The 13,980-nt window shown below is 45.6% G+C and overlaps 2 protein-coding genes across 3 annotated transcripts; both read right to left on the bottom strand.

Annotated features, from left to right (window-relative positions):
* Positions 1-4,471: 4,471 nt before the first annotated feature.
* Positions 4,472-5,089, bottom strand: LOC140708929 (bolA-like protein 2). 2 transcript variants are annotated; one of them, XM_073006194.1, is made up of 2 exons: positions 5,000-5,062; positions 4,789-4,958 (listed from the first exon to the last, which is right to left on the bottom strand). In XM_073006194.1, the coding sequence occupies exons 1-2, from the start codon at positions 5,060-5,062 to the stop codon at positions 4,848-4,850; spliced, it is 174 nt and encodes a 57-aa protein (XP_072862295.1). In that variant the 3' UTR covers positions 4,789-4,847. The 2 variants fall into 2 exon arrangements, with proteins under 2 accessions (XP_072862296.1, XP_072862295.1); XM_073006195.1 differs by having other exon boundaries at positions 4,472-5,089.
* Positions 5,090-8,246: 3,157 nt separating this feature from the next.
* Positions 8,247-13,561, bottom strand: SOX4 (SRY-box transcription factor 4). Its single transcript, XM_073005686.1, has one exon. It carries the CDS (start codon positions 12,322-12,324, stop codon positions 10,897-10,899), a length of 1,428 nt encoding a protein of 475 aa, XP_072861787.1. The 5' UTR covers positions 12,325-13,561; the 3' UTR covers positions 8,247-10,896.
* Positions 13,562-13,980: the final 419 nt, after the last annotated feature.

Genomic DNA, 13,980 nt, shown 5'->3' with positions numbered 1-13,980 from the left:
AAATGTCAGCCTTCCCTTCCCGTAGACACCCCACTCTCTATGAATTATTCTCCTAGAGAATCCTTTGTAACTTTCCCGTCACTTGGTTTTGGAATGGGGCAAGGAAGCACTGGGCTCCCCTCAAGGATGTTTCAGGACTCCTTGACTCTCTTCCTTTCCTTTTTCCAATCCTGTGCTTATTTGGACTGGAGAAGCAGTATTGAGAAAGGGAATATTGACTATGGTAGGATCTTTTCTGCTCTGGATTACTGGGGTAAGGCCTTCACCTGGCTTCCCTTTAGAATGTGGTATATTTAATCTCTGCTGTTTATATATCTAGGCCTGAGTGCCAAAATTTGAGCTATAGGGAAAGAGTTAGAATCTTAAATACATAAAAGCCAAGTCAGTCTGTTCGAAATGAGGATACTGTGGATGGTGGAGGAGGAGGGGTGGATGTTCCGTGAACCTTGGGGTTTACCCTCCCTTAGCATATGAAGGTCAAAGAAAAAAATATAAGAGGACGTATGAGAGCCATCAGACCCAGGAACAAAAGCAAAACAAAGAGGGATGGGAGAGTGAAGAATATAATCAATTAATAAGTGATTTGTTCAAAAGTAGGCACACAACGCCAAAGCAGCTGGTTCATTACTTGGCAAGTAATTGAAATAACTGCCATGCAGAGTTGTCTTTTTTTTTTTTAGATGGAGTCTTGCTCTGTCGCTCAGGCTGGAGTGCAGTGGTACCATCTCAATTCACTGCAACTTCCGCCTCCCGGGTTCAAGCGATTCTCCCGCCTCAGCCTCCAGAGTAGCTGGGATTACAGGTACATGCCATCATGCCCAGCGAATTTTTTTTTTTTTTTTTTTTGAGACGAAGTCTCGCTCTGTCGCCAGGCCAGAGGGCAGTGGCACCATCTTGGCTCACTGTAACCTCCGCCTCCCAGCTTCAAGTGGTTCTCCTGCCTCAGCCTCCCGAGTAGCTGGGACTACGGGCTTATGCCACCATGGCCAGCTAATTTTTGTATTTTTAGTAGAGATGGGGTTTTCACCATGTTGGCCAGGATGGTCTCGATCTCTTGATCTCATGATCTGCCTGCCTTGGCCTCCCAAAGTGCTGGGATTAGAGACATGAGCCACTGTGCCCGGCCAACTTTTGTATTTTTAGTAGAGATGGGTTTCACCATGTTGGCCAGGCTGATCTTGAACTTCTGACCTCAAGTGATCCACCCATCAAGGCCTCCCAAAGTGCTGGGATTATAGGCCTGAGCCACCATGCCCAGCCCAGAGCTGTCTTAAAAGGGAATATGAAGGACAAAATATGGAAAACAGAAGCAAAATTTGGTATTGGGAGAAAATCAACACACAGAGGAAAACTAACAGAATACCTGAGCAATATTAATTATCTGCACAATCTTTTTTTTAAATTTTTTTTGTGAGACGGAGTCTCACTCTGACGCCCAGGCTGGAGTGCAGTGGCGCGATCTCGGCTCACTGCAAGCTCCACCTCCCAGGTTCACAGCATTCTCCTGCCTCAGCCTCCTGAATAGCTGGGACTACAGGCACCCGCCACCACGCCTGGCTAATTTTTTGTATTTTTAGTAGAGACGGGGTTTCACCGTGTTAGCCAGGATAGTCTCAATCTCCTGACCTCGTGATCCGCCCACCTCGGCTTCCCAAAGTGCTGGGATTACAGGCATGAGCCACCGCGCCCGGCCATCTGCACAATCTTGATGCTAAATTGGCAACCACTTAACCTGTTCTCTAGAGCTGCCATGGATCTTGAACACTATTTCTCCTAGAACTACCATGACATTTTCAGTTCCCCTGTAGCCTTGTGTTTCTTTGTAATAAAGCCCCACGATTTCAAGTTACTTGAGTGATTCTGTTCCTTGCAATCACAGAGCCAAGCAAAAGAAAAAAAAAAAAAAAGTAAGGCTGGTAATGCAGAAATGGGAATCAGCCTGATGAGTTCTCGTGGAAGAAGAAAAAGACTAAAGAGAGTTGATCGCTGTTCTCATGTTTATTTCGGTAGTGCTAAAGTCCCCATACTTTGTCACCATGTCAGTGTCAAGGCTATTACTGTAATTATTTGCCTTTCTATTCATGTATGTTATCAGACATTTGGGATAGAAAAATCATCTCAGTATGATTTGCAGATGTATCTACTTACATATTAAAATAATCTATTCACCTTCTCTGGGAGTTAAAATGATTGTCTGAAAGTTTGGTTTACTTTTTAACCTGTGTTCATTTAGACATATCACTAGTTTTTCTCTCCTCAAACCACTTTACACCTAACCAGCTCCAGGGTACGAAAACTGTCAAAAGCCTTAGTCTATAAGACTAAGACCCAGCAACTTTCCACTTCTAGTAACTACTCAAGGAAAACTCTCATGTGTTTGAAAAGACATGTATAAAATATATTGTTATAACAATAAGAACTGGAAATCTTAATCCATGTTCCCTTAATTTACTTGACATTCTTTGGGAGATATCGGAATTGCAATGTACTACTCACCTTTATCTTTTGCCTCTTATTTTTTCTTTCCACCAGCTTTTGGATTCATTGGGTGCTCATCCAAAAAATTAAAACTGTTAGTAAATCCCCCAATGTACTTAGCACTACCTCTTTCAAAGACAGGCTTTTGGACCTACCTCAGCCTAGAGAAGGAACAAAGTGCAGTGTATTTTGAGACTACAGACAGCCCCACAACTTCCCAGGAACTTCAGATAAATTATTCAGAGTCTAAGGGGAATTGGCAAACAGGAGAGATAAAAGGCCCACATAGAAAGTGTGGGAATGGGAAGGGAGAAAGCAGGGGCAGAGACTGAAGGTCAGGGGTTCCAGAAGAGACTATTTTCACAGGCTTTAGGTGTTGATCTGAGGAAGAAGTTAGGGCAGGGGCTGGTAGGAAAGAATGTAACAACCACACATACAAGGGGAGCTAACTGATCGTTCAACAGGACCCTTCTGCTTAGCTCTTATAAAAGCAGTTACATGCATCGCATACATTAGCCAACCATCGCCCTGCACTACTGGGCATTCACTGACTGGAGAGAGCCTACCTACTAAGGATAATAGACAGTGTTTTCACTTGCCTTTCAACTGCATGTTATGTCAGGAAACAGCACATTTATTATGTGTTTAAAAACTAATCCAAAGAATTATGTATTTGGAAAAATATCTAAAGCAGCAAGTGGGCTAAGTAAATGATATTTCATTTGTTTCTTAATGTCCTACCCTTAAAAAAAACACTCAAATGGAATACCCTTAGAATGTCTTAAGTATGATGCAAAGCAGCTGTGTATATTGGTGCATAAATGACTTAGAACTTGGTCCTTAAACAAAAAATCTGCAGGGTAGGCCCTACAAGAAACTTCCTGCCATGACTTGACTTAGGCCTGTTTGGCGGTACTCCATAAACCAATTGCCCTGAATTGAAACTGTCAAAAGAAAATAAAATGGGCTAAATTTATTATCACCTGTATTCACAAACATACACACATAGAAGTCCATTGTTAACTAAGGCCCAAACCAAAATGCAGCAGCCTACTCAGACAGCCCCCTGGGAAATACCGTTTACTGATGTGAGAGGTTTTTTTTTTTTTTCTTCTTTTTAACATAGAGAAGGAAAACAACACATGCAGGAAACCATAAAACCCTTCAAGTTAACTGTAGCCAACGGTCAATCTCATTAGGATATAATGGGTAGACGATATCCCTCTCTATAAAGGCTGAGTGAGCTCTGAATAATTTCCAATTTTCTCACTTGCTGGAAGCTCTGCGTTTTAAACAACAAAGCAGAAGTTTCAGGCACTGTATTTATATCATTTCTGTTCTCTGCCTTGGATACTTCTTCCGAACATCAGTCCCTGGGTTCATCTTTTAGTACACAGTTGTTTAACTGGAATATATATACATGTTAACTTGGCTAATTACTTAAACTTACACTTTTTTTTTTTTTTTTTGAGATGGATTTTTGCTCTTGTTGCCCTGGCTGGAGTGCAATGGTGCAATCTTGGCTCACTGCAACTTCATCTCCCAGGTTCAAGCGATTCTCCTGCCTTAGCCTCCCAGGTAGCAGGGATTAAAGGCATGTGCCACTACACTCAGCTAATTTTTTTGTATTTTTAGTGGAGACGGGATCTCACCATGTTGGTCAGGCTGGTCTCAAACTCCTGACCTCAGGTGATCCACCCACCTTGGCCTCCCAAGGGACAAGGATTACAGGCATGAGCCACACCCCCGGCCCAAACTTAAAACTTTCAACTAGGACGGTGGAAGCGCATCCTTGAGAAAATGGATAGAGAGTCAGAGGGCTAAGGGAAGTGCAGGGACTGCCAATTTTTGCCAAGGGACCAAGCCTTCGGTAGAAATAGAGAAGGCAAAAGTTCTAGGCTGATTCTAGGGCTCGGGAGATAGAGTTCCAATACCCTTTCTGGCACTTCTGACCTTGTGACCTCAGATCAGCGGGCCGTTGGGCCATTCTCAACTCAATTTCTCCATGCTGAAACAACGAAGGCGTCATAATCCCTTGCCTGCATACTTATCGGGAGAATATGCTAAAATACAGTGAGGGTACTGATTTCCAAACTTCAGTGAGCATTGGGAATCTATGGGGGGGTGCTCATTAAGGCCCCATCCCCACTGTCTGACTGTGGCTGGCAATCCGTATAATCGCTACTCTTAACAAGAATCTCCAGGGAATTCTGATGCTGGGGATTCGTGTAGCGGACTGAGAAACATTGATTCAGGAGATTTATTTTTAGAATTTTTTTTCCCAGATTTATAATTTAATGGCTGTGCAAGTCCCAGTTCCTCATTTCTACCGCTCACGGGCCCACTGCTCTGGGATCAGGGTTTTCTGTTCAAAGGCACTGATGTGCAGGAGCCCTTCTGCTAGGCACGCGTTCACCAGCCGGTGTCTCTGAAGCAGCGACTTGCGCTCGAACTTGGTGGACACCGCCAGGACTCCGAAGCTACAGGCGCAACGGCTGCGGGTCATGTTGTCCTCCACTGCCACATGCTCCGCCGTCAGGTCCCGCTGCAGCTTCTCCATGAGGTATTCGGCGCTGGGTTCCATGGCGGTAGTCCAGCTGGGGCAGCAGCCCAGCGGGCACAGAACCCCAGTTCGGACCCCGGCCTCGCTGCTTTGCTCCCTATTTTTAGAATTTAAAGCATCTTCTATGTTGCTGGCACTGTGTTAGGCTTTACATACATTAGCTTTTTAGAACCACCCATAAGGTCAGGTTCTAGCATTCAAGGAGCCCATGGGGTAGGCCAGGCATTATGACATATCACACAAGTTCCGCTTCACTCTGTTCTCAGGACAGCTGTCTACATTAGATAGCCCTCTTTCTGTATGACGATTTAAAACACGGAAACTTAAAGAGGCTGAGAAATCTGTCCAAGGTCCTCCAGCTTGTTGGTTTCAGAGGCAGAATTCTAAATCAGGTTTTCATGCAATCCAGCGCTGGTACTTACCACAGGCAGCATAAAATGCAAATGCATGTTGTAAGTTCTTAGGGCCCCATGGAAACCATATAAATGTTAAGTCAACAAATAAGAATTTAGCATTTATTATGTGAAAAGAAGGAGCGAAAGCAAACTGGGGAATATGAGAAGTATTCAATGCCTAATTTCTGTCCTTCAAGAATTCCAGTCTATCAGGAAAGAGCAGTTTGGTTATACTGTAATTGGAAGAACTGGAAAGTTGGGCTAAAACCCTTTATGCGGGGCCTTGAAGAGCAGCCTGTGAATTCTGTGCTTTATCCTGGGCAAAGGGGAATGGCCATAGACACTTGGCAGAGCCTGAAACACTATGCAGATGCCTGGCGATGCTTTCTTCCCACCCCTCCACTTTAGCTTTCAAATGATAGTGAAAACTAAGAAATGTGTATGGAGATATCTCTCTCCAGAAAGAGAGGGTTAGGGGTAAACCCTAGTGAATATGGGTTAGAGAGGTATTTTGTAGGCCTTAATAGGAGGGGTGCCAGGAGGAGGCACAAAACAAAAACCACCAGAAAGAGAAAGCATACCAACCTTACACTCTGAGAAATCCAAATGGATAGATGGGTTTGTATTCTTAAAAAAAAATTATTTTTTAAACATTTCTATCTTTTCAAATACTTCCTCGGGATCCCTAAATTTGTTTTAAATTCATAATTAAGCATTCTGATCCATAGCATTCTCCAGACCATGTCTTCTAATTTGTGCGTACCCTACAAACACAGGAAACCCTTGGTAAATGTTGATGTCCATTTAACCCTTTGCTTTCTTGCTTTCTTCAGAATCCCTTAGCTCCCCTAGTACCCCAAGATTAGGGTAAAAACAAACCCCAAAAGCCTTTCCAGGAGCTGGGCCCACCCTCTGAGCTTACGTGCTTTTTTTTTTCTTGGCACTTAAAGGGATTCAACTAGGAATTGACAAAACTTGCTTAAGCAAGTATCATGGATTCACATTTCTGATGGAGCACAAGGCCAGAAGCAATTGCTTGATATTCTTAAAAGAAAATCTGAAACGTATTCTTTTCTCTTGATCCCAATTATCTGAAAGTAAAAAAATCATACTAAATCAAAACTGTTTGGTTTCATATGTTTATTATGCCTTCTACCACCTAATACGTAAGTATCCCTCATGAATGAAAACAGACTCAGAGGAAAAGACATTGTACAAAAATGCTTCTTACGTTTACTTTACCACCTGCCAGGAAGGACACACACATTTCAGCTTTTATTTTTAAACCAATGTTATCAAAATTCTTAAAGGAAATATTTAAAGCATCTGCTTTTACATGGAGAGTCAAGGAAAAATAAGTTCTCACAGGAGAATCCTCCGAAATAAAAATATACTTTAAAAGAGATGCATCATTTAAAAAACGCATCATTTAGGTTGCATTTATGTCATGCTATTGATATCTTGGATCTGAAAAAAGCTAAACAATTATATTAGCACTGCAATGAACAAAAATTAAAGAAGGGTTTTTCCTTTTGCAAAGATCTTTGAAGAAACTTAGATGCCATGTTGTTCTAAGGTCATTTTAAAAAATGGAATTCCAATTGCAGAACACAAATGCAATTAAAACTAAATATATGAGCACCATACATGAAAAAAAATGTTGAAAACTAGTAGCTATCTTTAAGAGATAAATTAAATGGAAACACAAGTTATATTGGTTTTGGGGGATGGATCATTGCTTTCCATTGGACAACCACAAAACCCCCTCCTTTTAGACCAGTCCTCAAAGTTCTTTTTCCAGGTGTACCTTCCAGCATAATACTCCCTAATCTACAAGTAATCCAAATGAGTAAGGGATTACTTCCAAACACTTCTGCTTATTAACCCCTCCTCTCCAGTGCTGAAAAACTCAAGACATGTAAAAGACACATTTTTAACACACATTTGGAAGTAAAGATGGCTTTTGTTAGTTAATAGCAATTGTTAACTCTCAAAATAAACAGGAAATAGTGCCACTTAGCAAGTTGCATGTTCCAAACCCAAGAGTATTAGGCCTTAAGAAATCCAAGAACTTTTTCTCTTTGCAGTCTAAACAATCCTGCCTGATTCTTAGAAAAAGCACAAATCTCCAGCAGCCAAAGTGCTATTTTGAGAGACAGGGGGCTTTCCTCTGAGCCCATATGGAGCCAGCTTCTCCAGGTCATCCTTATTGATGCAGTTCTCTTACATTAACACCATGTTGGGCATGGCAAAAAATGGAGATCGTAGCACCACATCAACCTTTCTGCTTGAGAAAAAAAAAATTGCATACACCTTTAGCATTTCATAATCGGTAAAAGCCTTATCCTGTATAATCTACTGATAATTTAACAGCTTATTTGTCCTTAACCCTTGGAAACCAATTATAGCCACTGCTAGAGGTTAGCATGGGCATATCAAGGAGAAAGCAGCTCCAGGAGCACCAAGTTCAAAAAAAGATCAGCTAGCCAGTTTCATCTGTGAGTAGTTCTGTCCACGTTGCCCCTCCCCCTCTTTTTCAGATTCCAAGACAAAGGGCGTTTTTAAATATGGTAAACTCAGAAAATTCCTAGAAAGCATGTGTTGAGTTGACACATATTCAGCTGATGCCATCATTTCAGGGTCAGGAGAAATCTGGCCAAGAGACATTTAATATTCCTCAATAAGGTAGCATTTGATAAGACTCCTCTGATAACTTATTTTTTTAAAGCTAAGGCAGATTGTGTAGTGTCTCGATACTGTAGGGCTTTTCCCATCCCAGGCATTGGGCATAATAACGACAAAAGTCAAGATTTAGGGTTCAGTTCCAGCTGATTTTATTTCCTTCTCAAAAAAAGTTATTTACAGAAGGTATATATCAACAATCTGACAGGCAGTGAACTTGACATGATTAGCTGGCATGATTTTTTCTTTTTTTTCCCCCAAACATTGTTTTTGTGGCCTTGAATTTTAAGACAAATATTCTACACGGCATATTGCACAGGATGGATGGCAAAAAAAAGTTTAAAAACAAAAACCCTTAACGGAACTGCCTTAAAAAGGCAGACGTCCTAGTGCCTGTCATGTTATATTAAACATACATACACACAATCTTTTTGCTTATTATAATACAGACTTAAATGTACAAAGATGTTTTCCACTTTTTTCAATTTTTAAACACAACAGCTATAAACCTGAACACATATGCTATCATCATGCCATAAGACTAAAACAATTATATTTAGCGACAAGTAGAAAGGATTAAATAGTCAAATACAAGAATGAAAAACGCAGTACATAGTGTCGCGAACTCAAATCGGCATTTAGATAGATCCAGTGGTTTAAACGGCACGTTTTTGCTTATAAAAAAAGTGCAAAAAAGATGTGGTTTACGAGTTAAAGCTACAGAATCCCTTTTTGCTGTAAATGCACCAGTTTTAAAGCCTCTGGACAGAGCAGTATTTCTTTTAAAACTTTGTTTTTCTTAAAAGCTTACAGTGTTTGGCTAATTCTCCTCCCCTTTTTACAAGACGGGGATCGGAGGGTGGACACTGGTGGCAGGTTAAGGGATACTGTCACTTTAAGAAGCCTGCAGATTGAAGTGTAAACATGGAGAAATTAGGGGCTGATTTTTTTTTAAACTGTGTGAGATATTAACCAGCCGCCCTGTTATAAAATCAGGAAATCCAAACAGCGATTTACACCGATTAACACCCCCTTTATATATTTTTTACAAAAATACACTGAGAAAATAATCAAACGTTTTCATCTCTCTTGTCTTTTTTTTGTTTTTTAAAAGTGTCAAAAGTCTACATTTAAATATAAAAAATTAAAAGTTAAAACTCTAGCCCTTCAGTGAAGGAGACGTAAAATGGCGTGGGTAACAACAACTACCAAAAAAAAAAAAAAAAAAAAAAAGAAAGAAAACAAGGAAAAGAAAGGAAGGAATAAAGAAATAAAGTAAAAAGAAAGGAAAGAAAAAAAGGGTCAAAAGCAAAAAAATGTTTGGCCAGTATAAATACGTCCACATATAAAATGGCATCTGATTACATTTACAAGGAAAAAGAAATACGAGGATGGAGCATCGGTGAAGGAAAAAAACACGTCTTCTCATTTACACCTATAAGGAATAAACACACACACTGAGAAAAAATTTGGTCCTGAATTGTTTTTTTAAAGTCCAGCACAGATTTGAGTTGCGTTTGAATCCTTTAGAGAGTTAAGAATGAAAAAAAGCTGGTGATAATTTCGTTGTAGGAATCAAACATAGCGCCATCTATCTGCTTTTTATATTATCCTACACTATTTTAAAAACTGCTCAACAGTCTTATACAGAAATCTTTAAAAGATAGACAGGATAACATGCTATATTAACCCCACCATTGAAATAATCCAACACCATCACGATTCCGATTAAGAGAAGAAAAAAACCTTTTTTTTTCCTTTTTTTTTTTTTTTTTTTTCTTTCCGAAACCACTCGCCTTCCACTGACTGCCCCTGTACCACATCAAACAGTCTCCTCTCCTCCACGCCTCCGGGGTCTGGGAAGTCTCACCTCACTGATTTCACGTAGAAGGAAGGCGGAGGACCAGCAGCCGCCGCCGCCTGCTCCCCAACGCGCAAATCCATTTCAGTTTGACCGTGAACCCCCTTCCAGTTCGTGTCCTTCTCCGCCCCCGCCCCTAGCTCCCGCTGCTGCGCTTCCAACGGGGTTCTCGGGTCATTTCCTAGCGCCGGTCACTCTGGCTGGCCTCCTCCCCTCAACATCTCCTCCTCCGGCTGCAGAGGGGACGGGGGAAAAGGAAGAGAGAGGAAAAAAAAAGCCCCAAACGGGAATTCGCCTGCGTGGAGTCTCTCAGTCCCGGCGCTCCCCCAAAACATCTGCCATCGGCCAAATTCGTCACCCCGGAACCTTCTGTCTTCATCAGGCGTTTAAAAAAGGGGGAGGGGAGGGAAGCGCTGGGTTATCCCCTCCTTTCTTGACCAAGAAGCAAAATAAAACAAAACCAAGGTGGTGATGCAGGAACGGGGAGATTCCTTCAGTCTCTAGAAAACTAACTCGGTTTCTTGCTGGGGGTGCAGACAAGTCCGGAAGCTCTTTGGAAGGGGAGGGGGTCTCTTCAAGCAAAGGGGAGGAAACTCGAAGTCGCTTTTTTTTTGCCATCAACAACAACATCAATAACAACAATAACAGATCGCCCCTGTCTACCCTCTGCCTCCTCCGCGTCCCTCCGGCTGGGCATAGTGGGTCCCCGGCCCGGGAAGGTGGGGGATGGGAGCGCGGGTCCAAAACGCCGCCGCGCTCCTTTCCGACGACGGGAACGCGGTCGAAGCCAGCCCTGCTCATTTTTTTTTCTTTTTTCCCTTTTCTCTTTCAACTCTTCATCTGTCCTTTTCGTTTCATTTTTTATTTTTTTTTTTCTCCTCTCCTACCCCCGGCGCTCCCCCCTGCCTGCGCGCCCTTCAGTAGGTGAAAACCAGGTTGGAGATGCTGGACTCGAGCCAGTCTCCCGAGATCATCTCGCTCACCTCGGGCGTGCAGTAGTCCGGGAACTCGAAGTGCGAGCCGGAGCCGGGCTCGAAGTTAAAATCCAGGTCCCGGTCGAGCGCCGACGACGAGCTGAAGCTGCCCAGGGACATGCTCTCAAAGTTTGAGCTGGGGTTCAGGTCGAGCAGGTCGTCTTCAAACTCGTCGTCGGAGGACGAGGAGCCCGAGGAGGAGGAAGAGGAGGAGTGGGACGAGGCCGAGGAGGACGCGTGCGAGGGCGCGCTGGACGGGGCGGGCGAGGCGGCGCGCAGGCTGGCGTAGCCGCGGTGGTCGGCGGGCGAGCGGCCGGCGGCGGGGGACGAGGCGGCGCTGCTGCGGCCGCTCAGGCTCGGCGCGTCGGGCGAGCAGCCCGCGCCCTCCTCCTCGTACAAGCCCAGGGGGTCGCTGGGGTCGGCTCCCGCGCCCACGCCGCCCACGGGCGACGACGACGTGCCCAGGCCGCCGAACAGGTAGACGCGCTTCACCTTCTTCTCCGCCAGGTGCTTGCCCGGGGCCGCGAGCGCTGCGGAAGCAGAGGCCGCCGAGGAGGCGGAGGCCGAGGCGCTGGGAGTCCGCGCCTTGTACAGCGAGTGGTGGTCGGCGGCGGCGCCCAGGGGCAGCAGGGCGGCGGCCCCCGCCTGTTCGGCGGCGAAGGAGGAGGCGGCGGCGGCAGCCGCTGCTTTCCCGCCGCCGCCGCCGCCTGCCAGGATGAGCTTGGCGTGCGGTTTGCTGACCCCGCCGCCCGCGCCGCCCGCCACTTTGGAGCCGCAGCTCTTTTTCTGCGCGGGTTTGGAGTTGGCGCCGCCGCCACTCGCACCGCCGCCTCCTCCCCCCGCGTTGCTGCTCCCGCCGCCGCCGCCGCCCCCATGGCTGCCCCCGCCGCTGCCACCGACCTTGTCTCCCTTCTCCCCTGGCTTGGAGGAGGCGGCGGCCGAGGAGCTGGAGTTAGCGTTGCCGGATTTCACCTTCTTCCTGGGCCGGTACTTGTAGTCGGGGTAGTCAGCCATGTGCTTGAGGCGCAGCCGCTCCGCCTCTCGAATGAAAGGGATCTTGTCGCTGTCTTTGAGCAGCTTCCAGCGTTTGCCCAGCCGCTTGGAGATCTCGGCGTTGTGCATGTCGGGCGACTGCTCCATGATCTTGCGCCGCTCGATCTGCGACCACACCATGAAGGCGTTCATGGGCCGCTTAATGTGCCCACTCGGGGTCTTGCACCAGCTCGGGTCGTCGGCCTTACCGCCCGTGGAGGCGGTGGAGCCGGGCGTGGGGGAGGAGGCGATGCCCAGCTCGAGGCCGGCGCCCGAGTCCGAGCTCTCGCCGGCCAGTAACGCTTCCGTGTTCTCGGCATTGTTGGTTTGCTGCACCATGGCCCCGGCTTGGCGGGCGCCCACGCGCGCTCACACCCTCGCGGCGGCCGCGGCGCGATCGCCGGGCCCTCCCGGCTTCCCGGGCCGAGCACACGCCGAACGGGAAGACGCGCGCGGCGGCCGAACTGGCCCCTCAACTCCTCGCAGGGGCGGAGGTGGGCGAAGAGAGAAAAGTCCCCAAAAGATGCGGGGAAGGAGTTCTCCGCCTCTCGCAGAGGAGTTATAGTTCCCAGGCTGGAGAGTCTCTCCCTCTCTCTCGCTCTCTCACCGCGCTGCAGTTTGCTGTCTCTCGGCTGAGTCTGGAGACCGTGCTAAAGTAGAGAGGAGTTTCTCGAATGCTGGTTGCTGAAGCTTCCAATACAAGTTTCTCGCGGCCTCCCAGGCAAGTCTTTTTTTTTTTTTTTTTTTTCTTTTTCCCTGAAGCAGTTGATTCCAGTTCACGAGCGCTCTCGGTAGCTCAGGAAAGCGACATAGTCTCTAGCACTTAGTCCCTCTCCTACAATGCAAAGCAAAAAAGACTCTGGCTCCAGGACTCTCTGTGGGCGGAATCGGCACTAAGGAGTTTGTGCAATTATTTTGTTGCAAGGTAGGAAGCCAAAAAGCCTGCATGCAACAGACTGGCATGAATAAATGTATGTTTCTCCCTCCCTTCTGCAAGAAGGGAGCTGGTAATGGCAAGAATTCCTCCAGTGCAGACTCTTAAAGAGCGTGCAAGAACTAGAGACCCGACAGCTAAACAGGCCTCTTCCCCTCACACACAGTTTCTCCTGCTGCAGCTTAGAGCAGACCCCAATTCCGCCTCGCGCCTCTTTATCCTTTCACAGTCTTGGCTGCAGCCAATCAGCTGCTGTAACCAACGCTTCCTCATGCCAAACCCCTCCCCCGGGCTTCCCATTGGCTTGGAACCCGATGCAATAATAATCTCCGCGTGCAATGAGAAGCTCCAAATCTGACCTCATTCCAATTTACAGAGCAAACTTTTTAAAAGGGCTAGAAGTACAGCTGAGATTTCTGCTGCCTCTTTTTTCCTTTTGCTGTGTGTGTGTATGCGCGCGCGTGTGTGTGCGGGCGTGCGTGTGTGTACAGTGTGTGAAGAGGATGTTAATGCATGAAATTATTAAAGGGAGAGACGGAAATGTATTCTAGCCATTATGTTAGATAACAAGGGGCTTGGAAGGGGGCGGGGTAAGGGTGAAATACTGTAAATGGAAGCTTTCTGCTTAAAAGCCAAGTGATTATTTTTATTACTTCTTTTCAGCATTGGAATAAAGAATCAGCCTCTCGTGCAAAATCTGTTCCCCAGCTCTTTCTTAAAGCCAAAGCTGTAAAGGGGAAGAGAAAGCCACAACAATAAATCAATGGATATTGAAAACCATTAAGAAAGTGGTACCTAGACACCAGTCATCACAATTATTTTAACAACTCTAGGTACAGCACAGATGTTGATGTATTGTGTAAATCCCTTCAGAACCATTTTTGTGCTGTTTATGGAAGGCAGGGAAGACCTCTTTGCAATAATTGCTTACTCTCTTAACCAAATAGGGGTCAACTATGGTTATTTCATGATTTAAACTCCCTGTAAATCCTGCATAGCCCAAACAGAGGAGCCTTCCGTGAAACACATTAGGTAGTGCTCCATAATTACCTCAATGGGCA

Source organism: Chlorocebus sabaeus, chromosome 17 (assembly GCF_047675955.1).
Source record: "Chlorocebus sabaeus isolate Y175 chromosome 17, mChlSab1.0.hap1, whole genome shotgun sequence".
Taxonomy (NCBI): domain Eukaryota; kingdom Metazoa; phylum Chordata; class Mammalia; order Primates; family Cercopithecidae; genus Chlorocebus; species Chlorocebus sabaeus.
The sequence above is the reverse complement of the archived record's forward strand: the minus strand, read 5'-3'. Positions and strand labels throughout refer to the sequence as shown.